General features: G+C 44.9%; 1 protein-coding gene across 3 annotated transcripts; it reads right to left on the bottom strand.

Moving 5' to 3' along the window:
• Positions 1-863: 863 nt before the first annotated feature.
• Positions 864-23726, bottom strand: LOC138749565 (galectin-4-like). Of its 3 annotated transcripts, none has more exons than XM_069911113.1 (12): positions 23516-23720; positions 19884-19972; positions 18651-18858; positions 14680-14799; positions 13615-13650; positions 12893-12928; positions 12471-12509; positions 12218-12244; positions 12084-12122; positions 8382-8470; positions 4303-4471; positions 864-1478 (listed from the first exon to the last, which is right to left on the bottom strand). In XM_069911113.1, exons 1-12 carry the CDS (start codon positions 23552-23554, stop codon positions 1332-1334), a joined length of 1038 nt encoding a protein of 345 aa, XP_069767214.1. In that variant the 5' UTR covers positions 23555-23720; the 3' UTR covers positions 864-1331. The 3 variants fall into 3 exon arrangements, with proteins under 3 accessions (XP_069767214.1, XP_069767216.1, XP_069767215.1); XM_069911114.1 differs by lacking the exon at positions 864-1478 and adding an exon at positions 1485-2181 and having other exon boundaries at positions 23516-23726; XM_069911115.1 differs by lacking the exon at positions 12893-12928 and having other exon boundaries at positions 23516-23721.
• Positions 23727-27563: the final 3837 nt, after the last annotated feature.

Genomic DNA, 27563 nt, shown 5'->3' with positions numbered 1-27563 from the left:
AGAAATATTGTTTAACATTAAACTAAAGATTAACACAAATCTATTACAATATCCTCAAAAGAGTTTCAATAGATTACTCAAAATTATTTTCCTTCCATTTAATAAGTTTTCCAGCTTTTTAAACTACAAGTTCTTTGTAGTTAGAAGAATAACTGCATTCCTGAATTAAATCAAAGTCCTGTTCTTCCACACTGCAACCTTGTACACTGGTGTTGTGTATGAAACCAGTTCGATAGATCCCAAGGGTAACAAGTCTGAACGCAGTTGAGTGAACAGTAGTGTTTTATTTACATGTATAGGGGAGTTGCAACAGAGGTAAAAGACACACTCGCTGAATTAAACGATACACTCGGAACCACTCACAGGTAGAAGGCTTTACAATCAAGTTATTGCATAGTCTACCTGCCACCCCTTGATATCCCTGGCAAGCATGGCTCTTATCTAACCCAACTAGGGACACTAGGCCCACAATACTACAGCTCCCAACCCTTTGTCTGCGCACACCTTACCAACGATCCTCCAGCTTTACCCACGGTTCCCAACCTGGGTTCGTCCCAGAAGGGAAAGAGGAAGATAGCTCATGTGGTGGGCTTTATAGTGTCATCAGCCAGAGAGTCTGGCCCAGGTATCGATGAGGCAATTAAAGGGGCCAGTGACCAGATGAGCACTGACCTGTGGGCGAGGCTTGACCTTGAGCAGCAGACGAGGTCACTCTGCAATCCACAGCCCCACCAGGTTCCAGATGGAGGGGGGGTTACATGACCACACTACCACTGGTAAAGTTTATATTCCTTACATAAATACAGAGCCAGTATCTTGGAAAATTCAATAAAATGCATGAAAGTAATGCAACAAATACAACATTTTGTAATTTCATGGCAGATTTATTAGTCACAATGTTCTGAAGTATATCATACAGCGAATAGTGATCAGTGGGATAAATAAACAGAGCCTCGAGAGAATGGAGAGAGAGGGTCTGCAGGCCAAATAGGTCAACAGGTATAATTTTTAAATGCAAAGGCTGGGAAAAGGGAATGGGTGCAGTCACCATGCTTTCAAACATTTTGAGGAACTGAACCCCCTCATTGCAAAAAGCAAAAGCGCAAAAAATTATTGAAACTCAGAAGCATTCCTGCTCAAGTAGGAAACGTCCAACAGAAAAGAACCGATCGCTGCAGATTTTTAACTGTGTGCGATCCTTTGCAATGTTTCCACCAGTTGGACGGTACTCATTGAATTAAGTCTGTCTTGCTCTCAAAGTTCCCCTGACCCCAAACATCCCACCACAGCAGGGGAGTGTTAACAAAGTATGGGGTTGGACAAGTGAGCTTTCAAAAGAGAACTTTGAGGAGCGTCACATCGCCTTGCACCTGCAGCTCATCAATCTGATGGATTGGCTGGTAGCGATATTTGAAGTCAAAGGCTTGACGTTCGTTTACAGACACCTTGAAGGAGAGAGGCTCACACAGAATGGTAACCTGGAAGGGAGGGAAGAAAACCATCAATGAGGGTCCAGGTGGTGGCAAGTAGGCCCCACTCCAGGTCCTCGCCAGTCCCACTCACTCTGGGACACCAAGAGTGAAGGCAATACTGACATAAGGAGAGACTCTGCACTGAGAGGCTGAAAAATTCAATTGGCCAATGGGTTGAATTAGGGTCCAAAAGGGAAGATTGGACAATGGACAGTTAGATTCCACAGATCACGACAGCACAGCAAACAGGCCCTTTGAGACTGTGTCAGACCATTATTTTGCCTAGTCCCACTGAACTGCACCCAGTCCATAGCCCTCCATACTCCTCCCGTCCAAATCTTTCTTTCATGATAAAAATTGAGCCCACTTCAGCTGGTAGCTCGTTCCACACACCCAACTTCCCTGGAATTAGAGAGATTAAACAGTGTTCAAAGTTAGCGGAAGTTGGATGGTGATAACTGTGTCATGCATCAATATTTTAAATTTAATCACAAAATATCACTGGCAATTCCACCATTTATTGTTCATCCTCAAGTGTCCTTCAACTCAGCAGATAGGTAAGAATCAAACCACCTTTTCCAACCACCCCCTTTTCTCTTTAGCCTTGATAAAGAGCCCTGACCCAAATCGCTGATGGACCATTTCTACCCATGATGCTCTCGGACCTGCCAAGTTCTTCCATCAGATCTTGCTCTGCACGTTGGTGGACCTGCAGTCATAAAGGCAGACCGAGTATTGAGAGAAGATTATCTGAGATTAGATTTATTGGAATGATACCAGGAATGAAAGGGTTAGCAGACAAGGAACATTTGCCGGCTCTTGGTCTGTAATCGCTGGAGTACAGAAGGATGAGGGTCAGAGCCATGAAGGGCCTAGACAGATGTGGCAAAGTTGCTTCCTATGGAAGGGGAGTCTAGGACAAGAGGGCACAACTTTAGGATGAAGGGGCATCCATTTAAAACAGAGACGCGGAAAATCTTTTTGCCAGAGGGTTGAGAGTCTGTGGAGCTTGTGGAAGCAAGAACATTGGGTGTATTTAAGGTAGAGATTGACAGCCATTTGATTAGTCAGGGCATTGAGGGATACGGGGTATGGGGCTAAGCGGGAGACGAATCATGATTAGAATGGTGGAGCAGACTCGATGGGCCAACTTCTGCTCCTGTATCTTGTGACATCTTATGCGGAATGGACTGGTAACAAACAAGTGGTTTCCCGGATACCATATAGAAACTATGTTTTATTGTAATTCCAGGTTTAATGACTGAAATCATATTTCTCATCAGTCATGGAGAGAAGCAAATTCCTGCAAGTGGTCCAGACCACTAGCTCCAAATTCAGGGAACATGCTGCTAGATGAGGTAAAACGCAAACATCCGCAGACGCTGTGAATGAAATTAAAACGCAATGTGGGAGAAACTAAGCAGACATTGTAGAGCGCGTCAAAAGAACCAAAGACGTTGATCCAAACCAAGGCTTTTATAAACTAAAAGACTGGAGCGTATCACAAGTAGGTCGACCAGTCCAGAATGACCTGGTCTGGCTAGGAGCAATCCTTTAAGACCTGCCAGTGGGTGTGGCTACACTCTCAGCCAATCACAGTCATCCTGCACTACCATCTGTACATAGACACATTGGTGATAGAATCTGTGCTATCACAGACGTAAAGATGTGTAACCAACTTTTTGGGCTCAAGTCCTTCATCAAGGTATTTTATCTGAGCGCCTGCCTACGTCTTGCTCACACCTTGATGAAGGGTTCAGACACAAAATATTGGTTCTGGATCTTTATCTCTGCACTATAAAGTGCACAGTTCAATCTGCTGAGTTTCTCCAGCATTGTGTTTTTAACAAGTTTGGGGACTGAATGGCCAACAACCATCAATAGGGTGGAAGAACATATCAAAGCAAGCAAGCACGAGGGTTACCCAGTCATTACCTCGAGGTAGGACTGGTGGTCCATCACATCCTGAGTGCATCCACACCCTAGAAGAGTCTCGGGTTTGCCACACTTGGCAATAATTTGATTTCTTCAGGCATGGGAGATAGTCGCCAGTGAAATTTAATTTTTAAATTTTGACATACAGCATGGTAACAGGCTCGTGCTGTCCCCTGTACACTTTGAACAGTGGAAAGAAAACTTGCGCAGATGTCGGGAGAACATACAAACTCCTTAACGTCAGCTTGGGTTTCAAATGCCAGTCTCGATCGCTGGTGCAGTAACAGCATTGCACTAACCACTACGTTAGCCAAGCACCCTATTGTAACCTAGAAATCACCATTTGTTGTCTGCTAATGGACAGGCAAGGTTACAGGATGCACAGGGGACTTCAGTCTGTAAAATATTGAGCAAGATTGAGGCACAAAGACAATAAAGTTCCCAACTAGTGCGGGAATTATGACAGAAGGGAGGTGTATGTGTGTGTGTGTGTGTGAATCAATACAACAAGCTAATCCCAACTCCTTACGGACAGCGCGGGATTCAAACTTGTTGCATTAACCGTGCTGCCCAACAAATATTCCCATCCCCTAGATTCCCAGAGTGGTGAAAAAACACCAAAGTAAAAATCATCTTGGATACAGAAGACACTCATACTTGGCCATTTCAGGATGGGGACAGGTTACAGTCAGCCACTGTAAAGAGGTAGAGGGAGGAGGGAGTGAAAGTCAGGCACATACACACACACATTCACAGAAAGACAATGCCCTTCCTTCCCTGGAAATCCCACTGGTGAACAAGATGAGTTGCTGGACAGTGCCATGGTGATAAAATGGCACCACCCCTCCCCCCCAACCACTCCTACCCCAAGGGCACTCCCTGGGACAGCACCCACCTTAAACACCTGTCCAGGTGCAAACGGGTTTACCGCCAAACTCCTCTCCTCCTTGTTCCACGAGTTCTGAATGAAGCTGTTCCGGACCACAGCTTGCTCGCTGCGGAATCTAGCGCTGATGTGAAGGGCAATGTCACTGGAGTTCGCTGGCTTCAGATTAATAACAAAACTGGGGAGAGAAAAGTAAAGAGTCTGTCATGAAAGCTCAAGAGGACTCTGGATCTGTTGAGCTGCAATCCACAAAGTCCAGTTTCTCCTCTTTTTCAACCCCATTTACAAATACCTCCCCCCCCCCCCCCAAGTGTAATGCCTGCAAAAAGATAGTGGACACAGCCCAGGACATCACAGGCAAAACCCTCCCCACCATTGAGAACATTTACAGGGAACGCTGCCGTCAGAGAGCAGCAGCAATCATCAAGGATCCACACCACCCAGCACACGCTCTGTTCTCGCTGTTGCCATCAGAAAGAAGACTCGCACCACCAGGTTCAAGAACAGATGCTCCCCCTCCACCATCAGATTTCTCAACAACAAACTCAATCAGGGACTCATTTAAGGACTCTTACTTGTGCAGTTTATTGATTTTTTTTTCCCTCTCTGTATTGCAGTTTGTTTACATTTCTTTGTTTGTTTACACGTGCACAGTGAGTACAGTTTTTTTCTCCCATTACCAAAAAGTGGCCATTCTTTCCTTGCCCACAGGAAAAAGAATCTCAGGGTTGTATGTGATGTCGTGTATGTGCCCGGACAATAAATTTGAACTTTGAACTTTCACCTCAAATCAGTTGGGCCCTTGACCTACAAATGTTAACTTTGTCCTCTCTTCACAGACGCTGCCTGATTTGTGGACCATTTTTCCTCTTTTATTTTGGGTTTCCACACCTGCAGCGTTTTGCTTTTATGTATCCAGTCCGCAAGCAAAAAAACAGAATTTGGGATACATCCCTCCTCTCACCAAGATAAACACAAGCACTAACCCTCAAAAAAGCTCACAAATTAATTATGGTGTTCAAAGAAAATAATGTAACTCATTGGTTAGGCCACAACTCGAGCACTGTCTGCAGTTCGACTCACTGCAGACAGACCAGGAAGGGCACAGATGCTGGAGGGAGAGTGCAGAGAAGGTTGATGAGGAGAGACTGGGTTCGTTTGTCTTTGTGCAGAGGAGTTGGAGGTGGGAGGGCTAAGAAAGGTACAGAAAATCATGAGGGATAGGAAAAGGGTAGATAGTGGCCGTGGGTGTCCAAGGCTCAGAGGTTTGAGTTGAGCAGCTGCATCCTGGGACCCACTGCCCGAGACCACATCAGGACATTGAAGCATCTGGAGGAGTACTCAAATTGCCAAGCCACAGAAGGCTACAGACCAGGTGGGGACTGGAAATGGCTCCAAGCTCCTTGGAGGGAACATCTCCAGTGACCTGCCCTAGTCCACCCACAACAGCAAAGTGATGCACCAGAACCTCAACTTTCTCAGAAGCATGAGGCATAGATAAGGTAGAGGTCGATGAGTTGTTTCCATTGGTAGGGGAGACTAGAACTGGGGGTCATAGCCTCAAGTAGATTTAGGACGGAGATGAGGAGGAACTACTTTTCCCAGAGGGTGGTGAATCTGTGGAATTTGCTGCCCATTGAAGCAGCGGAGGCGACCTCAGTGAATATATTTAAGACAAGGTTTTTACATAGTAGGGGAATTATAGCAGGTTGGTGGAGATGAGGCAATCATCAGATCAGCCATGATCTCAGTGAACGGCGGAGCAGACTCGACGGGCCGGATGGCCGACTCCTGATCCTGCTTCTTATGTTCCAATGTTAAATTCAGCATATCACCTCCATCCCTCAGCAACTTCAACAGGTGCACCATCTTGTCAGGGTGCGTCACTGCGCGGGACGGGAACTGCTCCGCCCAAGACAGTGGAAAAAAACTGCAGAAGAATGCGAAGGAGGCCATCACACACACACCCCTCCTTCCCCTCCCCTCCATCTACAACTCCCGCTGCTCTGAAAAAGCAGACCACACATTAACCCCTCCTCATCTCACTCCTATTAGGAAGAAGATTCAAGAGTATGAGATCAAGTGCCACCAGACTTGAGGGCAGCTTCTTCCCTCCCCAGTTACCAAAGTCTTGAACAAATCTCACAAGAGTAAAGGTGCCTTTGATCTGTACCAACTAATCTCTAACTCTGCACTTCGATGTGTTTGCTGGCATGTTATGCTGTGTACAAGATGTTTAACTGATCTGCTCGCAAAACATTCTCTCTCATTGGAGCTTTGGAACACAAGACAATAAATTTGAACTTGGTAAATGGGATTGGTGGACTGTAACCATATAACAATTTACAGTGCGGAAACAGGCCATATCGGCCCTTCTAGTCCACACCGATTTACGTAAAACTCTACTAGTTCCACCTACCCATTCCCTTGTCCATAATCCTCCAATCCCCTCACATCCATGTACTCATCTAATCTCCTCTTAAATATATTACTCCTAAAGTTTTGCCCCCTAACCCCTTGTTCCAATCTCCCCTACGCTCAGGGGAAAGGGCCTATTCACATCTACTCTATCTATCCCCTTCATAATTTTAAATACCTCTATCAAATCCCCCCTCAACCTTCTCCGCTCCAATAAATAAAGTCCCAGTCGAGATAGTGGCTTGATGGTCAGTGTGAACTTTGAAGTGAGGCATGGTCAACGCGACCCGGGTTCGATTCCGCCACTGTCTGTAAGGAGTTTGTACGTTATCCCCGCAACCGCGTGGGTTTCCTCCAGGTGCTCCAGTCCCCTCCCACTCTCCAAAAAAAAAAACATATGGAGGGGTTTGTTGGTTAATTGGGCGGCAGGGGCTCGGGAGCCGGAAGGGCCTGTTACTGTGCTGTACGTTTAATTTATTTTTAATTATGATCCATTCTATGGACAAGAAAAAACTCCAAAGGATTGTTAACTTCCTGCAAATCACAGACACCCGATTTCACTCCATCGAGGTCATCTACAACGGCCGGTGTCTTAAGAAAGCGGCCTCTATCCTCAAGGACCCCAACCACCCAGGCCATGTCCTCTTCACTCTGCTACCATCAGGGAAAAGGTACAGGAACCTGTGCAGGGGTTCTCAAGCTTTTTCTTTCCACTCACATCCCACTTTAAGCAATCTCTACGCCATAGGTGCTCTGTGATTAGTAAGGAATTATTTCAGGTGATATGTGGGTGGGGAGAAAATGTTGGAAAACCACTGTTTTAATCCTGCCTAATTGACTCGTTAATGTGCACGGTTTCATAATTCCAAAGGAAATGGTCCAATGACAATTTTTCTCAAGCAAAATATTTCAGTAACAATTGGGTCTAGAGCAGTTGTTCTCAACCTTCCCTTCCCACTCACATCCCACCTGAAGCAATCCCTTACTAATCACAGAGCAATGATGGCAGAGGGATTACTTAAAGTGGGATGTGTGTCACTGTCTGGGCTTCCTCTTGCATTCCCAGTGACATGCGGGTTGATGGGTTAACTGGTCTCCAAACTGGGCCTGGCGTCGGTGAGTTGGAAATGCACTTGCAGTTAAGGATAAACTGTTGCCTGATGGACAGTGAAACCTCAGTGGTCAAAGGGCAGCAAAACATCGGACTGATATTCTGAATATTATTTTTACAGCAGGTTGCTTTCTCTTCAGCTATCAGACCACTTGCTGTTTTTACAGCACCCAATAGCCTGGATACACTTGGGATTGTCCGATCTCGGAAACTAAGCAGGCACGGGACTGGTCAGTACTTGGTTGAGAACCACTGGTGTGGACGAGCACTCAGTAGCACAAGGACGGCCTCTTCCCCTCTGCCATCAGATTCCTGGAGGATCAATGAACCACAAACACTGCCTCACTTTGACTTTTTATTTTTCTTGCCCTATTTTTATTTATTTTGTACGGTGGTTTATATAAATATTTGCGCTGTGATGATGTCACAAAACAATAAACTTCATGAGCCTCATGACAATAAATTCTGATTCTGTGCTTTATGCCTCCTTCTACGAGGAACTTCCCACATTGAAATCAACCCCTGCTCCTCTAGACCTGGAATTCAAGAGGTTACCCACCTGTCAGCACTCGGTTTGACAGACACTTGGAGTGAGATCACTTTCGATGGGAACAGCCCTCCTGGAATCCGAGCTTTGAATGGAACTTGCTGAAGGGAGACAGGCTTGTTAATCAATGATCATTCAAATTCTGGCCCCAATCCTTCCGCAACGAGCAATTCAAGTGGGCAAGATGAAGTTTTACAGCATGGACAATTTGGGCCGAAGGGCCTATTTCCCAGCTGTGTAACTCTAACGTTTTTGTATTTAAAAAAACCCATCAGCTTGTGACAGGGCAGATATTGAGGTGCTCCCTTCCTGCAAAACAAAAATATTTGATATTGCAGACGATCTTTGGGTGGCCCTGGGGTAGTTCGTGGGTAGGGCAATGGAGAGAGGTTCAAGAAGCTGATGGAGGAAGAGGTGCCAGGTTTCTGTCCTAATTTGTTTCCGAGTGTTATGGGCAAGGCGTCTCTCAAACTGACCTGAGCAGGGCCAAGGACACTCATGAAGCAAGGACTCCTTAAAGGGGGCAAATGGGATTAGCCTAGAGGTCGGAACAAACTACAATGACCAAACACCCCATCACTGTGCTGTTGGGGTCTTGGAGTCGATGAAATGTGCCAGTCCAGGCTTCACACAGGTAAACAACACAAAGCCATTAAAAAACATGATGGTGAAGAAACTCAGCAGCTCAAACAGTGGTCTTTATGTAGCAAAGGTACAGAACCATCGCTTCAGGGTTTGAGCCCTTCATCAAGGTATGAACAAAATGTGGACAGGTGCCCAAACAAAATGGTGGGGGAGCAGGGGAGGAGCAGGGTCCCAAAGGCAGGAGGTAATAGGTGGATAAGGGATGGAGGGCACATGAGGAGGAACAGCTCTGTGAATGAAGAGGGAAAGGATGAAGCTGGAAGAATTTGGAGAGGTACATGGATGGGAGGGGTATAGAGGGCTATGGACTACGTGCACGTCAGTGGGACTAGGCAAAAAAAGGTTCGGCACAGACGAGAAGGCCCGAAGAGGCCTGTTTCTGTGCTATATTGTTCTCTGGTTCTCTGGAAAGAAGATATAGGGATGGGGAACAGAGAGTAGACTGGCAGAATCCGGAGAAGTCGATGTTAATGCCACCGTGTTTGGAAAGGGCCCAGATGGAAAATCAAGCATTGCTCCTCCAACTTATGGGGGTCTTGGTGGGATAGTACATGAGGCCATGGCTAGACACGTTAGCGCGGGGGTAGGGAGCGAAACTGAAATGGCAGCACTACTGGCGACTGATCTAGCATCAGTGCTGAATGCATGGAATCTGCACGTTCTCTCCTTCACTGCCTGGGCTTCCTCTCGCATTCCCAGTGACGTGCGGGTTGATGGGTTAACTGGTCTCCAAACTGGGCCTAACATCGGTGAGTTAGAAATGCACTTGCAATTGGGTGTGGGATTTGGATCTGTTGCCTGATGGTCAGTGAAACCTTCATGGTCAAAGGGCAGCAAAACATCGGACTAATATTCCACTTCCAGACATAGCTACTGAATATTATTTTTACAGCAGGATGCTTTCTCTTCAGCTATCAGACCAAGTGCTATTTTTACAGCACTTAATAGCCTGGATATGCCTGGGATTGTCCGATCTTGGAAGCTAAGCAGGCACAGCACTGGTCAATACTTGGAGGGGAGACCACCCAGGAACACCAGGCATTTCAGTGAGGCGCGCTGGACAAAGTGGCAACTCTCTGCCTGATGGCAGAGAAAAGTTAAAGAGTTTCATGTATGTTACATTCTAAATGTAGTACGGCATGACAATAATGGAACCTTTGCTTTGAGGACAAACTAAATTTCTGGGAAGGTGTTCAGATACTTTGCTCATGAGCGCCATCTGCTGTTTACCAGGCATTGTGCAGCTGAGACAATCTACACTCAGTGTCTCCACCTTTTTCTTTCCACTTAGGGAATACTTAAAGTGGTCTGTGAGATAGTCTCAGGAAAAGGTTTGAGAACCAATTACATGGGGTTTAGTGGGAGGGAAATAATTCTTGTGGACGATCTCATGCTCGTGAGTATAATGCTGCCAACAAGAAATTCAGGGCCATTTACTGCATCGGGTTCCTCCACTGCAGCCTTCTCTACTCGGGAAGACTGGACAACCTCCCAGTGACCAGACCCTTCAATTCCACACTGTACACGGCCTCGTGTATTGCCAGGTTGAAGCCACTGGGAAGTTGGAGGAACAACTCTTTATAGTCTGTCTTGGCAGTTCCCAACCAGATAGCATCAATATAGACTTCTCCAACTTTGTTCACCCTCCCCTCTCCAGTCTCTCTCTTTCCCTCATCCCCCCAGCACTTGACCCCCCCGCCCCCGCTTCCTTCTCATATCAGAGAGCTATTTCACCCCATCACCTCTCAACTCATTTCTCCTTCACCCTCCCACCTGCTCCTCTCCTATCTCCTCTGCAGCACCCTCACCCCACCTTCCGATTTGGGGCACCTGTCTGATTTTCGGCAGCCCTGAAGAAGGGCTCAGGCCCAAATCGTTGTCTACCGTCTGCATTCCATGGATGCTGCTTGCCCTGGGTCAGTTTCTCCAAAACTTTGTGTGGAGGAACCCATAGGCGTACAAGCCAGGGCAGGGGGAGGGACAAATGCCCTCCCAAATTTGGGCAAAACAGTGGGGAAAATTCAGGCACAGGAAGAAGAAAAAAAATCTGAGAAAGCATCCGACTTTCTCCGGGGGGGAAGGGTGGTCTGTGACTCACTCCAGACTATCGCCAGATATATCTGTCATCCCTGGAGTGACTGACTCTCCTGGTTGTGCCCAAGGCCAGCACTACCATTAGGCAAACTAGGCGGCCACCTAGGGCGCAGTTCACAATGGGGTGCAGTCAGGGTTAAAGATGTTCAGCTGAAGTGCTGCTACATGTTCGCGGAGCGCCCCGACCAATGTGTGGTGATCAGGCAAGGCTTTAATTTTTTGGGGGGAGGTGCTGTTCAGTGAGCGAGGGGACTCGGGGAGGGCAATGGAATAGCGGCTCCCTGAGGGAGTCCACATTGATTCAGTGCTGGGTGCCTGGAGCCCAGTGCACCCCTGCATCTACTCCCCACCTCCCCAGTCTCTGCTTTACCCCCCCCATTCCCGCTCCCGTTTCCCCCTCCATTTCTCCCCCCACACCCGTCCCCCCTCCCTCCCTAGACTTCACTTCCCCTGCTCCCTCCCACCACCCCAGTCCCTGGGTACAGTGCAAATCAAATTTCAGGCAAATCAACCCCTCTGCCCCCCCTTAACCAAAGAGTCTCCATGTGCCTATTGGAGAAATCTTGGTCCACAGGTCCCTTGGAGTTGCTGCATCAGTTGATGAGGTGGTTGGGAAGGTGCATTGGCCTTCGTTGGTAGTGGGGGAGTGGTTGAATCCATCTCCTTAGACCACACTTCTAGTATTGCATTCAGTTCTGGTCACCTCATTACAGGAAGGATGAGGAGGCCTGGACTGGATAACACATCATACGAAGCAAGGTTGACAGAGCTGGTACAACAGGGACATTCAAAAGGCTTTTAGGTAGGGCATGCAAAAGCAAGGAAAAGAGGGTTAAGGTGCGAGGTGGGGGAAAAATTTGATTGTAACGGAGTCAACACATCATGGGCGTTTCATGAAATCACTATTAATCTGGTGTAAGATACAGGACAATCAGAGTGGTTAAGCTTGTGCTTGTCATTCAAGTTAGAACTTACCAGATCAGCTGGGGCAGTTGGGCCAAACATTGGAGCACCCTAGAAATGAACAGAGATGATGACAACTTGATGAGACCAAGGCAGCAATTAGAGGTCTCAAGGATCGATAGGTGTAATGACAGGAGGCAACTTACCGGATTGCCTGGGCCAAACGCAAACGCCTGCAATTGATCAGATAGTGTCATCAGATATGAAAGGACTAGCAAGGACCTATTCATTGGCGTGTCACCAAGACCACATGCAGAGACGGATCACTACCGCCTTCTCCACTGATCTCAGCCCACCCAGTTCCTCCCACCCCTCCGAATCACCATAACCCATAATGCACAGTTCTAGCAGGTCTGCTCAACTTCGCACGTTTCCACCTACAAGGATGCAGGGACTTACCGGGTTGGCTGCAGTGGGCTGGGGGAACATGCAACCTGCCTGGAATGGAATTAAAAATGATCACAAGGTGTCTTTGGACTAGGGTAGGCGTTGACTGGTGTTGGCAGCAACAACATATAGTAAAAACTCATCCCAGCCCAGCCACACTCCCTCCTCCTTCCTCCCCTCCTGTCAGGAAGAAGATGCACAAGTGTGAGATCTCGTCCACCAGATTTGACAACCGTTTCTTTCCTGAACAGAAAGACTCCTGAATGAACCTCACCCAAGTGCAATAATGTTGCCTTTGCTCTGTTGTAACCGATCATTCTCTTGAGTGTGTTGTACGTGTTTTTAACTGATGTACTATGTATGAGTTGACTTCCTGAACTAATCGCAAAAATAACTTTCTCACCGCGACAATAAACAGGACAGAGGGAACTTACTGGATTGGCTGCAGGAGCAGGAAACATGTGGGCAGCCTGGAATTGAACAAAAAGAGTCACTAGTCTTTGCTGGAACCTTTAAAATGGAGACTAACTTTTACTGGTAGGACTAAGGAACACAGAATTTACTGGATTGGCTGCGGGAAGTGGAAAGTGACAGAGATAATTTTTTTTAAAACTTGAAACAAGAACAGAAAATGCTGCCAAAAACTCAACCAGCATCTGTGGGAAGAGAAACAATGATCGTTTCGGGTCTGAGACCAATCATCAGGACTTCATCCGCTGTGACCGAGGGTTTTTTTGGACCCGAAGTGTTGTTCTTCGCCACAGATGCAGCTTGACTTGCTGAGTGATTCCTGCATTCTCTGCCTTTGCCAGGTAAATACAGAGGACAAGAGTTTCTGCTTTGCTTTGGGAAACTGGAATTCTGGTTCAAAGGATGCCCAACTCCCGCTATATTCCTCCTTCTGTTCCAGGAGAATCGGGAAGGAAAGAATTCAAGAGTGGATGGGGGGGAGGAGCGATGGTGTCAACACAAGAAAAACCGGAATGGTAATGGGTTAAAGAGGCACCTGTTGGATCGGGAGGAAATTTCAATGCAAGCTACCGAATCACGTCAGAGGGAAACATTCTGCTCCATTTTTTCACTGGCATTTAATAATTTATAACGAGAAAAAGGAATAAATTACTCGAAAAATAGACAACGTTCCTTTCAAACTCACATTGTTTAGAATTCCTGGAGGTGCTCCTGGCAGGAACTGAAAATTAAACAGAACATCTGTCAGCTGAAGGTGGATTAAAAATACTTGGACTTCCAACAGCCACAGGAGCGACCTCTCACCCGCCCTCCTCCCCAGGAGCTCGCCATTATCACAGCAACCTTTGCCGAAGGCAGATTTGCAAAGTGTGAGTGGAGAACGACACAAAGGTCCTTGCCACGTTTCATCCCCGGCGGCAGCGTCCATGGGCTGTTCCCGTGCCCTGAGTCAGGCATCCAGAACTGCCAGAGGACCATCAACATGGTGAAAGGCGCACCTTGATCTTCCCGGAACCTGTTGGTCTTTCAACCCACGGACATGTCGATGTGGGAATCCTGCCAACTGGCACTTTCCAGGCTGCAGGAGTACGTGCTGAGGGGCGCACTGAGGCTCGGTACAGCTAATGTGAGGGCGCTGTGGGGAAGACCATAGTCTAGAGTCCAGGCATTGAGGGGCTGAGACTGAGGGGAAGCCCCTCAAGCAACAGAAGGGAGAGAAATGACAAGACGTCACAGTGGAGGTAACGGTGCATTGAGAACAAACTTAACAATGTACTTTGATGAGAATGTATAAATATGACGGACATTAGAGTGCAAAAAGATTCTTTTCTTTTCCTTTTTTGTAAATAATTCATTGTCAAAAAAGTGTATTTTGGAAAAATAAAAAATTGTAAGCGAGTGACGCTCGCATGGTGTTGGGGTTGGACTCAGACCAAAAACCCGACGGTAAAGCCGGGCAAATTTCAGAGAAAGGAAATGAGGGGTCATCTGCACTAACTGCCAAGCTCAGCAATTAAATAAATTCAAATGCCCTTTCACTTCCTTGGAATCGAACGCTCTTTGATTCCACTTTCACTGATGAATATTCACACCAATAATCTAATTGCATACCCCGCCCTCAAATATCCTTAGCTCCATGACTTGTAGGAAGCAGGAACATGAGAATGCAGAGAGGAACGTTTCCAAGAGGGAGGATTGCGGGATACTGCTCTGTCACCCTTCTCAGGCCCAAACACAGCATTCAACTTGCCTGGTTCTTTATGAATCTGAGGCAGACAACCTCCACTTGACCATCGATGGATATCGTGTTGACCTTGGAGAGTGACAGGCGGTGCCTGAAATCTAAGAAGTGCTTGTCATTCACTGCCACCTGGAAAAAAAAAATCACCGGCAACTGATGAGGTTCACGATTGTAATCAGAATAACCATCCTGTGTACATGTGCACCGAGAATCTTGCGCGCCACAGCCAGTGTGTTAAAGTAGACCATTGGTCGTTTGAAAACAAACAGGAATGGAGCTAAGACTTTTTGATCACTTTGCAAAGCGTGAGAACTCCTTTATAGCGAGAGGCACTGCCACGAGCAGCTTGTGTTGTTATCAAGCAAGTCTCCTCATGTCTTTTTAACCCTTTCAGGAAAAAGTGATCAGACTGCTCCATACAGGTACATATTCCTTTTTTTTTTTAAACTTTATTTAAAATTCTATGACATGAATAAAATAAAAATTACATTTAAAGAAATAATAAAAAATAAGATAATAAAAATTAGACTACATCATTAAACTACATAAATTAACCCCCCCAATAATTATAACACAACATTAATCATCTAATTTAAAATTAGTCCAACCCTCCCCCCCAAAATAAAGAGTGAAGAATTAATTAACAATATTGTAAAATAGAAAAAACCCCACTTACAAAAAAATGATAAAACTTAACAAAAAAAATTACTAACAACAAATAAAAATATCAATACTAAAATAATACCCTTAAACATATATTTAAATCAAACATAATACATGTATTTAACAAATGAAATCCACTTTAAAACTAAGTTCAAATATTAAAATCATATATCAACCACATATCTGTTATTCAAAAAAATCATAATTAATAATACATAAATACAGAATTTCAATTAATACCAAGTTTCCTTTATAATTCATCGAGAGAACAAAAACATCCCTTAGAAAAACAATCAGATAAACTTTTTATTCCCTTCCCCTCCCCTTATATAAAAAAAGAAAAAAGTTCAAACTCTTATAAAATTCTCCATATTCTTCATTTATAACATCTTCAAAATTCTCTATGGAAATTAACTTAATTTTATTAAACTCTTCTCCCTCAATGTTATTTGTACTTAATTTTCTTCTTTTTCTTCTTATCACCTTTCCCCTCATCTTCCTCTTCATCTAATTCAACATCCTCAATTTTTGACTTATTATCTTCTGTGACATCATCCTCTTAAAAAAGAGAAAAACCCCCCCACAAAAAAAAGAGAAAAAAAAGGAGAGAAAAAAAACCTCCTAATTCCCTCTCAATTACAATCAGAAAACAAAAAGAGTTTAAAAAAAATATTTATTTAAAAAAAATAATAATAAAAAAACCTTCACTTCTTAACCCAAAAATTAAAAAGAAAAAAAAACAGGTCGGAGGTCACAACTACCTCCTCCTGTTTTAAACCGCCCAAAGCAGTAACTCCCCCAAAATATTGGGTGTGAGATAACTCACAGGTAGCTGATTACTTCTGGAAACTAGTGCCCACCCAGTTCCCTCTCCCAACTCCCATTTCATTAAACTATCATCATTATTTAAACTATTTAAACTCTTCTCAAAAAAAAGATAAAAGATTTATTTTTTTTAAATCAACGTTACCACTTCGGTCACCATTGCTTCCATTTCTTTTAAAAAACTGGATCCCACCTTACATCTCTATTCTCTTTGGAGACCTTGAAGGACTACATCGTTCCTGAAACTGCATGATTGGTAGAGACTGAGCAAAGTCCATAACCTCTTTAGGATTGTCAAAGAACTTTGGCTAATTTCCATCCTAAAAAATCTTCAGTACCACAGAATACCTGAATGTTCCCTTATGTCTTTTTTTCCACAACCGTTCTTTCACAGAATTAAATTCGCGTCGTTGAAACATAATTTCTTGACTCAAATCTTGATAGAAGAAAACAGGATTATTCTGAACCATCAAAGGAGATCTATTTTGCTGGGCAATTCTAATAGCCGTATGTAAAATGGTCTCTCTGTCACAATAGTTTAAACAACGGATCAAAACAGATCTTGGATTCTGTCCTGAAAAAGATTTTCTTCTTAAAACTCTATAAGCACGTTCCAGTATTAAACCTTCAGGGAATTTATCCTGTCCTAACATTTGTGGAATCCATTCAGTATAAATTTTCTTGGATCTGGTCCTTCTATGCCTTCTGGCAAACCAACAATTTTCACGTTGTTCCGTCTAGATTGATTCTCCAAATAATCAACCTTTTTTGCTAAATTTTTATTTTGGATCTGCAATGTTTCAATTATTCTATTTTCATCTTGCAGTTGATCCTGTGCATCGACTAAACCTTGATCACACATTTCAAATCTTTCAATGGTTTCAAGCTTAAAAGCTCCATTAATGACTTCCGCCATCGCATTAATCTTGGAAATAAACAGGTTCACAAAATTAGCTAAGTGACTCGATACAGAATATATCTTATCTTCAAGATCCTTAACAGACATTTCAACAGAAGTAGATTCAGGCATAATGGGATCTTGCTGTTCCTTAGAGACCACGGGATCTTCTGTCCCTTCCCTTAATTTAGTATCTTTTCTAGCAGTTTGACTTCGTATAAAAATCTCTCTCAAAGTCCCCCCAGCAATGCCAGGAGACTGAAGATCAGGGTTATCTTTAAGCCAAATCTCTTTAATCATCTTCACTGAATCGATGTCTGGAAAAACCGTTGTAATTGAAGATGCATTTTGCGGCGCCACCACTGTAGCAGTCGAATGACAACTCTTTAACTCTCCAGCTGGTGGCGCCCCAGCTGATTCAACTGTCAAAGCCTCAGCAACAACACGTGCAGTGGCCACCGTGCGAAACACTGGCACCCGTCCAGCCCCTTGTTCTGAAAGCTGTTGAATGCGACCTTCAGAGAGCCTCACCGGCTTAAAACAAAGCTTCAATGCCGAACCCTGCACGTCCTCCTCTGGATCCATTCTACGTTGAGTCCTGGCTTCTTGTAAACAAGTAGGCTCAGACAATTTCGGAAAATGTAGTTTTTTAACAGTCTGTTGATATTTTCTTTTATTTTTTTTTTGCATATAAACCATTAGGCACTAATCCAACACCTCTTATTATTTATAAACTTTTAAAAGAACTTTAACGGGCACTTAAAGACAAAACAATAAATCAGAGTCAGGAGAGGTCTGGAAGGCACGTCTGTTCCCTACGCCATCTTGCCACGCCCCCGTACATATTCCTTAGAATTCTCTTGGGATTTGTTAAGGCAGCGAGCTTAAAAAAATGCTTCTCTCTTCCAGTCAACATTTTAAAACTGACATTAATCAAAACGGGTACCTCAGAAAAAGACTATAATCTTCTACATCAGGTATATTAAAAAGAGACACAATAAATATTCAGTTATCCTTGTGCAAGAAAAAAATGACTGCAGACTGTGTTAGTGTGGTAAGGGGTGTTAGTGTGGCTAGAGGGTGCAGAGAAACCCAAGGACCCAGAGGAAACCTGCTTGGACATGAATTTCCCGCATCTGCAGTTTTCTTTTATTTTGAATCAATTCCCAGCCACATAAATATTGTGGCTCCCAGAACAGATTGGAGGTCAGTTACTCTGCAGCAAGCGACTCACCTCCTCATCCCTCAGGGCACTGGCTGACACACATCCGGGGTGTGCTGGAATATTCTCCAATGATCAGGGTGATTGAAGCTTCAGCCACGCACAGGAAAAGGCTCCCTGCTGACCAATCTCAACATTCTTTCCCTGAGCACTCTGTATTGTAACTGCAGTGCACAACTTCCACGACAGGTCCTGTCTCGGTTGTGGAAGTATCTCCCAACCCCGAGACCATTGCCCAGGACAGGGGCAGCGATTCTTTTCCCTAATGAGCCACGTGCTGTCTCGACTTGGATGGTCCCAAGACAAGCAGCCCAATTACACTTTCCTCCACAGATCAAATGTTTGGAGGAAACTCAAAGGGAAACAAATTACCTTATAAACATCATTCTGGACCAATATAAGAATTTGGAAAGTCTCTCCTTTATGGATTGGCTCTTCGTGCTTCCTCTCCTCTGAACACCAGCGCTGGTTCTCAAAGCTGTTGCACACCACGTACCCTGGGCACTCAAACCGTGGGTTGAAATGAAAAGCCACATCGCAATGGCCAGCCGCTGTGCCACATTGGAGGTTCACGTGAAACCTATGGGAAATAAAGGAGCAGGGGTCAGAACCGCAAGTTCTCACCTCCCAACTTTCCGGAGGAATACAGCACATTTTACATCATTAACAACATGGACGACTGCCACTCTTTGGCTCACAAAGCTGCCCAGCTTTTGAGCGCAGCTCAGCGTGATCAATAAACAGTTGTAGATGATATAGAGGGAGGGTCCAATCAGTAGAAGTTGGCCAGTCATTCAACGAGCCTCCAAAGCCCCTGTGATAGATCTGGGAAAGCTGCACACTGGGATTTGGAGGTGTGAGGTGGGGAGGGGGGAGGGTCAACTATTACACGGTGTCAAAGATTACCCAAGGATCTACGTTACATGCATTTTTTTATTCAAAAGGCTTCAAAACAAGATAACACTGGACAACAAAGAGTTTACTTCCTGAACACTTTTGGGTGTATTTTATGGATTTTGGGCTGCTGTTCACAAATATCACCTTAAAGTTTTCCTATCGCGTACTGCTTTTCAGATATAGCCTATTTTTGTAATTTCCTGTCATATTTTAAGTTTACATCAAGCATCCAAATCTATGAAGTGCAACATGTCATTGAAAATTCATTCTCTGCATTCGCACTTGAATGTCTTCCCGGCTGATCTTGGTGCAGTCAGTGACGAACATCGTGAAAGGTTTCACCGGGACATTGTGACTATGGAAAAGCGGTATCAGGGCAACTGGAATCCATCAATGCTGGCCGACTATTGTTGGACACTGACACGAGACGCATCAGATGCTGAGTAGAAACGAAAATCAGCGGCAAAACATTTTTAGGTCAGTTGAACTAACACAATGTGTTAGCATCATTATGTGATGCTAAATTCAATAAAATTTAATGTTTCTCCAAATTCCTACGTGATACAGCAAATCTGAAATCATCTTTCTCAGCTTGAAGTTGTCTATCATAATTCCCAATTTTTTTTTTCAGGAAGCAAACCTTTTGAAACAATTTGTTGGCAATATAGTTAACATGACTGTACTTGTAACCTTACTCCTGTTGAGTACCTGTTACATTGAGGAAGTACTCGTCCTTTAATCTGGATCATGTCACCATCTTGTAAGATCCCAGGAATGGGGCCCATGTATGGGATTGGCTGAAACACAAACCAGGATCATTGTGAGACACCAAGGCGAAAGACAAGGAGTGAAGCCAGCTCAGCCATCAGAGAGACGGACACACACACACACTGAACAATGACATTCCAGCAGTCACATGAAAAACATAACCGATGTTTCGGGCTTGAGGCCTTCATCAAATATGGAAAAATGTCGGCAGGCGTCCGAAAAGAAGAGTGGGGAGGGAGGTGTGGTCGCTAAGGCAGGAGGTGATAGATGGAGAAGGGAGAGAGGGGACAGCAGCGATCGAGGGATGGTTTGGTGAAGGGAGAGAGGAGAACTGGAAAGGCGAGGGGGAAGAGGAGAGCAGGTTAGCAGAAATTGGAAAAGCCTATGTTAATGCCATCTGGTTGGAGGGTGCCCAGGCAGGAAAATCGGAGTAGTTCCTCCAATTTGCGGGTGGTCTTGGTGAGATAGTACACAAGGCCATGGGCAGACATGAGAGTGTGGGAATGTGACCTGCTCTTTCTGCACCTCACCAGCTTTATTGATAGATCACACTAAATAGGAAGGAGCCACAACAGACGTTGACAGTGTGGCGTTTGCTCACAGATCTGCCTCAGTGTTCTGCACAGGGAGAAGCGGCAGTGGGGAGAAAGTAGTCAGGACTAACTCCTGGAATGATGTCGCACATCCACCAACTAATGCATGCAATGATTGACATCTTGTTTGGGCAAAGGGAAGAAGCTTTGCAGAGTTGAACAGCCCAAGTGCACACACCTACAATTCCATCGTGTGGACGTGGTATCGGTTGGGGGCCCTGGGGCTGCGCATCATAACAGGGAAGAGATACAAAGTGCTAATTCAGTGCATCATGAGCGGTTACATAGTTAATGCACTAATAATCCAGGAACACCAGTTCAATTTCATCTCTACTGTTGGAGAACATAAATTTAATTAATTGAATCAAACAATTAAAGTTAAATTTTAAAAACTGTTCTTGTAATAGTTGTAATTGGGCTTCATTAACGAAGGAAGAAAAAACAATCTGAATTCCTGCCCTCCCTCTGAACCTGATCAGACTTCAATGTAATTCATAGCAGGGCCAAGTGAGTTCCTCGCAGCTCCTGTATCGGTCACATACTTGGTGCAGCAGTTCATGATAACAGCCCACCCCACCTTCCCAAGAGCTATCAGGATGGGACAAATACTGGCTTTGTCAAAAAGATTGCTTCTATCAGGCACAAGTCACATCCCCTTTCCATTTCCCCAGCTCCCTTCATTGCAATTGTTCAACTGAGGATACTTTCCATCCACAGTTGTGCTTCCAAGATTACTTTCTTTTCTATTGATCATGACACGGCTGTTAATCCTATCTTTTCCACGTCCTATATTTCTGCCCTAACCCTATCTCTTCCCAACATGGATAACAAGGTCTTTAAAATCCCACATATTACAGATTAATAAAATCCACAACTCCAGTGGGATTGCACCAGGCCGGGACTTTATTCTCTGGAACGTAGAAGGTTGAGGAGTGATTTGATAGAGGTATTCAAAATTATAAGGGGAATGGACAGAGTCAATGTGGATAGGCTTTTTTCCCACTGAGAGTGGGGGAGATTCAAACAAAAGGGCATGGGCTGAGAGTAAAAGGGGAAAAGTTTAAGGGAAACATAGGGGGAAATTTCTTCACGCAGAGGGTGGTGGGGATATGGAATGAACTTCCGGCAGTGGTGATAGAAGCGAGATCAATGTTAATATTCAAGGATAGGTATATGAACAAGAGAGGTGTGGAGGGTTATGGGCCAAATGCGGGTCACTGGGTCTAGGTGGGAGATGATTTTCGGTACAGACTTGGAGGGCCAAGCTGGCCTGTTTCTGTGTTGGAAATAGTTATATGGTTACATCTTCCTCTTCACCCGGGAATTCAGTGGAATGCAGAGTGACCTATTGATGCTGGCAAGTTCCCAGGGAGCGATGACAGGGTTGGAGTCAACTGGCTTTCATTAGTGGGAGAATCTCGCACTGGGACACAGTTAGATCGTGGGCAAGCATTTGAAATCTGAGCCGCGTAGGAAATTCGCACAAAATTGATAGTAATGAATCTTTGGAACTCTCTATCTAAGGCGTTGTAGAAGTGTGATCATTGGAAAGTAATCAGAGGTTTTTTTTAAAAACAGCTCACTGAACTGAGAAAGACGAGGGATGAATTAACGAAGAGTTCATCATATATGAAAGTACAAGGTATAGATGTAATGGAAGTTTCACTTCCCAGGTACATGAAACACACCAATCTGAGTACAATTAACATGCAAGACACGACAGAGATTAAAGGAAGTGGGGGGCGGGGGTGAAATAAATATACCATATATGTTGGCAATATAAGGTGACTGGATATACAAGACGACCCTCAGAATTTCCACAAAAATGTAGGTTTTGAGCTATACTCGCTGTCCAGAATTACCCCAAGTCTGGCACTTCATGCTGCTGTTTAAGAACTGAAAACTTGGAGCCTTCCCAAGGAACCCTGTCTTAAAAGTATTGGTAACTGGTCATTGAGAGATTTATCATGATTGGCTTGACAAGCCAGTGTAAACAGAATGCAGCCTGGAACCCTCGAAGAAGTGAGATTGGACTGTGAAACAAATAACTTTTCTAAACTTACACACATCACCTACATGTGTACTTAGAATTTGAAAGGGGTTCAGTTAATAGTAACAAGTTAGAGTTTGATCCTGTTTTCATGTTTAAACATAATTAAAAGTAACTTTTGTTGAAGTAACCATTTGCCTTGGTGAATTTCTATTGTTGCTGAGTTTTGGGGTCCACTGGGCTTGTAACATTTTCTGCGTCACAGCTCAACATTGCATTTTCCCCCCTCATGACTCATTTATTAATAGTATTTATTTAAATATACGTACATATATACTGTGTATATGTATCGTTTGTATGCGCGTTATGTCTGCACATCTTTTGCAATGTTCGACACCGTGGACCTAAGAAGGTCATTTCGTCAGGGTTGTGCTGGCACAATCAGATGACAAATAAATGAGCTGGAATCATCTGACTCATCATCTTCCTTCCTCAGTCCACCATCTTAACCACCACTCAGTCCAGATGCAGGATCTCAAGCCACAGAGACAAACCCTCCCCAGATTCTGGCTTCTGCAGACAGACCAGCTGTGAATAACACATCTCCACCACATTCAGTCTACTTCTCCACCCTGAGGCCCTTCCCACTCCAATATAAAGCCAAGTTTGACATCTAAGTGTTGAAATGGCAAGTTTCTGAACAAAGTTTAGATGTTTTAGTGTCTCTCTCTCTCTCTCCCCACTCGCAACATTCACAAGGATGGTTAAATGCTGAGAGGGAGGGAGGAAATGGTTCAGGCAGCATGCAGGGAGGGAGGGAAGTGGGTCGACATTGATTTCTTCTGGCCAAGTCACAGTATGTTCCAGGGCCGTGGTGGAAGAGGCAGGAATAAAGTTTTCTCCGAATGATAGAGCGAGAAGAAACGTGAAGGCGGGGGGGGGCGAACCGCTATGTAGCAAAATGTTGGCGGTAGCGGGAAACTCCTTACCGGGTTAAAGACGGGAGGGGGTGCAGTCGCGAAGTCCATGGTCCCCAAGCGCTGAGGAATCCCAGCCGCCGCTACCGTATTTTCCTCCTGCAGCCAGGGAGAGAGTGGGGAGGTTAAACAGTGCAGCCCTCCCCCCCGTTTCTTTTTAATTGCAGCGCATCAGGAAGTAGAGGGATGGCTTGGCCAGAGGTGCCTAGTCATGACCATTAGCCAAGTGGGGAAGGGTGGAGCCCGGCAGGATGGCCTCTAACGTGGAAAACAATCGCAAATTGGCAAGCAAAACAACTGTTGCTAGGAGAACAGAGTTTTTAAAACAAAATTAGGTCTTTTTGCCAATGCTCTCTCCCCCACTGGCTTGGTTCTGTTATTATTTCTTAAAGGAGGCATTCAGGTCCAGCAGCATCTGCTTTCTTGACCCCTTCTCTACACCTACCCACCCATGACTGTGTGGCAGGGTAGGACAACCAAATTCGCTGTGGGCTGCATAAAAAGGGGCAATGGTTCAGCCTCAGCAACCTCACACTCAATGTCACCAAAACCAAGAAGATGACTGTTAACTTCAGGAAGGGAAATCCAGAGATGTACCAATCATTTGGGGGGGGGGGGGGGGTGGGGAAGAGATCAGAGGTGGAGCAGGAGGATCTTCCGTGGACCCACACACCAGTGGCATTATCAAGAAAATACATCAGCGCCTCTTCCTCAGGAGTTTACCGAGGTTTGGTATGACACCTGGCCAATTTCTACAGAGGCATGGTGGAAAGTGTGTCGACCACCTGCATCACAGTCTGGTCTGGTAACACCAACACCCCCTTGAGTGTAAAGCCCTCCAAAAGGTAGAGAACACAGGCCAGGACGTCATAGGCAAAACCCACCCCACCCTCGAGAACATCTACAGGCAATGCCGCATTGGGAGAGCAGCAGCAATCATCAAGGACCCCCACCGCACGCTCTATTCTCGCTGCTGCCATCGGGAAAGAGGTCTAGGTGCCGCAAGACTCTCATCACCAGGTTCAGGAACAGCTGCTCCCCCTCCACCATCAGACTCCTCAACGACAAACTCAATCAGGGAATCATTTAAGGACTCTTACTTTTGCACTTCATGGATATTTTTCAGTATTTTGCAGTCAGTTTGTTTACATTTCCTTATTTATTACAGGTGTAGGTTTTTTTTTGCTTTACCTCGCCTGCAGGAAAAGGAATCTCAAGATTGTAGTATGTACTGACAATGTGAAACCCTTCATCAAGAATCCACTTTTCTTGTGATTGGCCATGGTCTCTCTCCCCCCCCCCACCCCCCACCAAATGAAAATTTGAATCTTTGATTGTCACATGTGAAAAACGTTATGTATGCAATCCACTTAAGTGCAACAGTAAGTGCGGAAAATAAAACAGAGTGCAAAGTGTAATGTGATGGAGAAGTGCAGTTCAAGTAGTGCCAGGACAGCACAGCTAATTTTAAAAGTAATCTTCAGAGTCTCTGATCTCAGCGAGCAAGTTGGATGCAACTGCAAAAGATTAAGAAGATGGATAAATAGTCCATTGGAGCATGGTGGGAGTGAGAAAAGCAGTAACACATGGAAGAAATTTTTTTTGCCATTTTTGTTAGTTTATTGGTTGTGAAAGGGTTAATCACTAGGCATGGAATTTGCTATTTTCCAAATGACACTGAATGGAATGTTTCCCAAATCCTCCTCCTCATTTCCTTGCATTCATGCTCCAGCAGTCACTTCTGTTCAGGCAATTAAAACTCAAGAAAACTGTTCCACTGTTTGAAGGCTGCGAGATGGCACTAGAATTGTTTTGTTTGTCAAGGTTCCTTCATTGGTGTGTACATCAATACACAAAACTTGTTTCCCGTAAAGTACACAAAGCCACTAGTCCAATGCCCTCGCTAGAGTCTCTTCAGAGTGTCCCATTGATCCCACTGCTGTCTCCAGTAACCTCCCTCAATTGTGTATGAGGTGATATGTAATTACATCACTAGGTCACCAGGGGTCATCCTGGTGACCTTGTATATAAAGCAGTCGAGAGCTAGTCTAAGCTTCCAGGTTCTTCTTGCAGAGAGACAAGGCCTCTTAGTGTACATATTAGTTTATTAAAGCTGTCTTATACTCACACTGCTGGTGTGGTTATTGTCAGTACAGTGTAACCTCTGTAGTTGCACTGTCTCCTGTTCATTCCAGTGTTAAACCCAAGCTCCAAGGATCCAAAGCACCCTCCTTGACCCCTGCATCGAAATCCCCAATGTGATTAGGAAGCTGTCAGTGTCTGAGGCCTTTCAGGAGCCTTGCTCACCATCAACACCCTCACGAATCTCTGTCCTCATGACATCCAATTCCCATGAGCCGGCCTCATTGGTCCGCCGCTCTGCAACTTTACGAAGCACTTGGGTATTGTGTGCAGCTTGAGTCACCACACTAGAGGAAGGAAGTGATTGTGCTGGAGAATGCAGTGGAGATTCAGAATCCTAGAGTTTTACAGCCCGGAAACTGGCCCTTTGTCCCAACTTGTCCATATCGACCAAGTGGTCTACCAAAGGGTCTTAATTGCTCATTTAAACCCTATCCCTCCAAATTCCTATCCATGTAACTGTCCAAATGTCTTTCAATTGCACCTGGCTCCATCATTTCCTCTTAAATCTTCCCCAATTCATCTTTAATCTGTTCCTCCTCATTTTAGACCCTCTGCCCTGGGGAAAGGGCTACGACTGTCTTCTCCATGCCCTCGAATTTTGTACACCACCATAATGTCACCTCTCCTGTACAGGGATAAAGTCCCAACTTCTCTTAACTCAAGTCCTCCAGTCCTAGTAACACCTTGTGAATCTTTCCAGCATCCTTTGCAGCTTAATCGGAATCACGTTTATTGCCATGAACAAATGCTATAAGTTACAATGCAGTGGAGATTCAGAAACCTAGAGTTTTACAGCCTGGAAACTGGCCCTTCGAAAATGCAGAATATATCAGTTTCAGTTCAGGGCAGGCTGTAGGATCATGTGCTGAGGGTCACACTGGGGGCTTGACCCAGCCAACGCAAGGGCGCTGTGAGGAAGGATCAAGGTCGAGAGTCCTTTCATCATCAGGCATTAAGAGGCTGAGACCAAGGGGAAGCCCCTCAAAGAGGGAGAGTAATGTCAAGGTGCCACAGTGTTGGCAACGGTGTAAGTAGAAATGAAGTATATCACAATCAAAAAGCCACAACAGGGATCAATGTATTCTTCTGCGTGTGAAACCACAACGAATATTTTGCATCTGTATTTACCATTCAAGTTCTCTGGTCTTCAGTGTAAAAGCCCTCCAAACACGCATACAAACGATACAGATGCACAGTACTTGTATACAAATATTAAAATAAATGTTATCGTTAAATAAATAGTAGAGTCACGGGGGATTTGTAGTCTGACACCTCCCATCTCCACTGAAACTCCATCTGAGCCATGACCATCCCAGAGTAGTATTGAAATAACTGCAACAGTCGATGGGCAGCAACTTGTTTGTCCCTGCCACCCACACCCCTCCTTTTAAGATCTACTGGGTGAACATTTGACAGTTTCGTACGCCCCACGAAAGAAAGCAACAATTTGCTAGTTAAATTTACTTCACCTTGAAGAGATGCTCCATATGTTAGTGGCCAGAGCCGCCGGTCACATTCAGGTGTTGCTGCCGGAGAACAGTTCCACTCATGTTTGTTGTCTCTCTGTTGAAAGAGGGGCGGAAAGGGAAGCCAGGAGAACACAAACCAGTTCTCAAGGGGTCAGCAGTAGAGAGGGTAGGAAACTTCAGAGTCCTGGCTGTCAACATCTCTGAGCCCATCAAGTTTATGCAATGATGAAGAAGGCTCGCCAGCACCTATACTTGGTTAGGAGTTTGAGGAGATTTGGTGCGTCACCAAAGACTTGTGCAAATTTTAAACAGGTGTACCGTGGAGAGCATTCTGACCGGATGCATCATGGTCTGGAATGGAAGTGCCCATACACAGGAAAGACTCAAGAGTTGTAAACTCAGCCAGTGCCATGGACATCCTTAAGAGGCAGTGGCTCAAAAAAAGC

The sequence above is a fragment of the Narcine bancroftii genome, chromosome 14, assembly GCF_036971445.1.
Source record: "Narcine bancroftii isolate sNarBan1 chromosome 14, sNarBan1.hap1, whole genome shotgun sequence".
Classification (NCBI taxonomy): domain Eukaryota; kingdom Metazoa; phylum Chordata; class Chondrichthyes; order Torpediniformes; family Narcinidae; genus Narcine; species Narcine bancroftii.
The sequence above is the reverse complement of the archived record's forward strand: the minus strand, read 5'-3'. Positions and strand labels throughout refer to the sequence as shown.

What these genes read in the sequence shown, in the direction of transcription:
- LOC138749565 (XM_069911113.1), bottom strand. Translation starts at nt 23,554, where the DNA reads ATGGACTTCGCGACTGCACCCCCTCCCGTCTTTAACCCG. An exon ending in GTCAAACCGAGTGCTGACAG is followed by an intron (nt 4,472 to 8,381) that starts GTGGGTAACCTC and finishes TTCTCTCCCCAG; the next exon opens with TTTTGTTATTAATCTGAAGC. An exon ending in CACCTGGACAGGTGTTTAAG is followed by an intron (nt 1,479 to 4,302) that starts GTGGGTGCTGTC and finishes CCTCCCTTCCAG; the next exon opens with GTTACCATTCTGTGTGAGCC.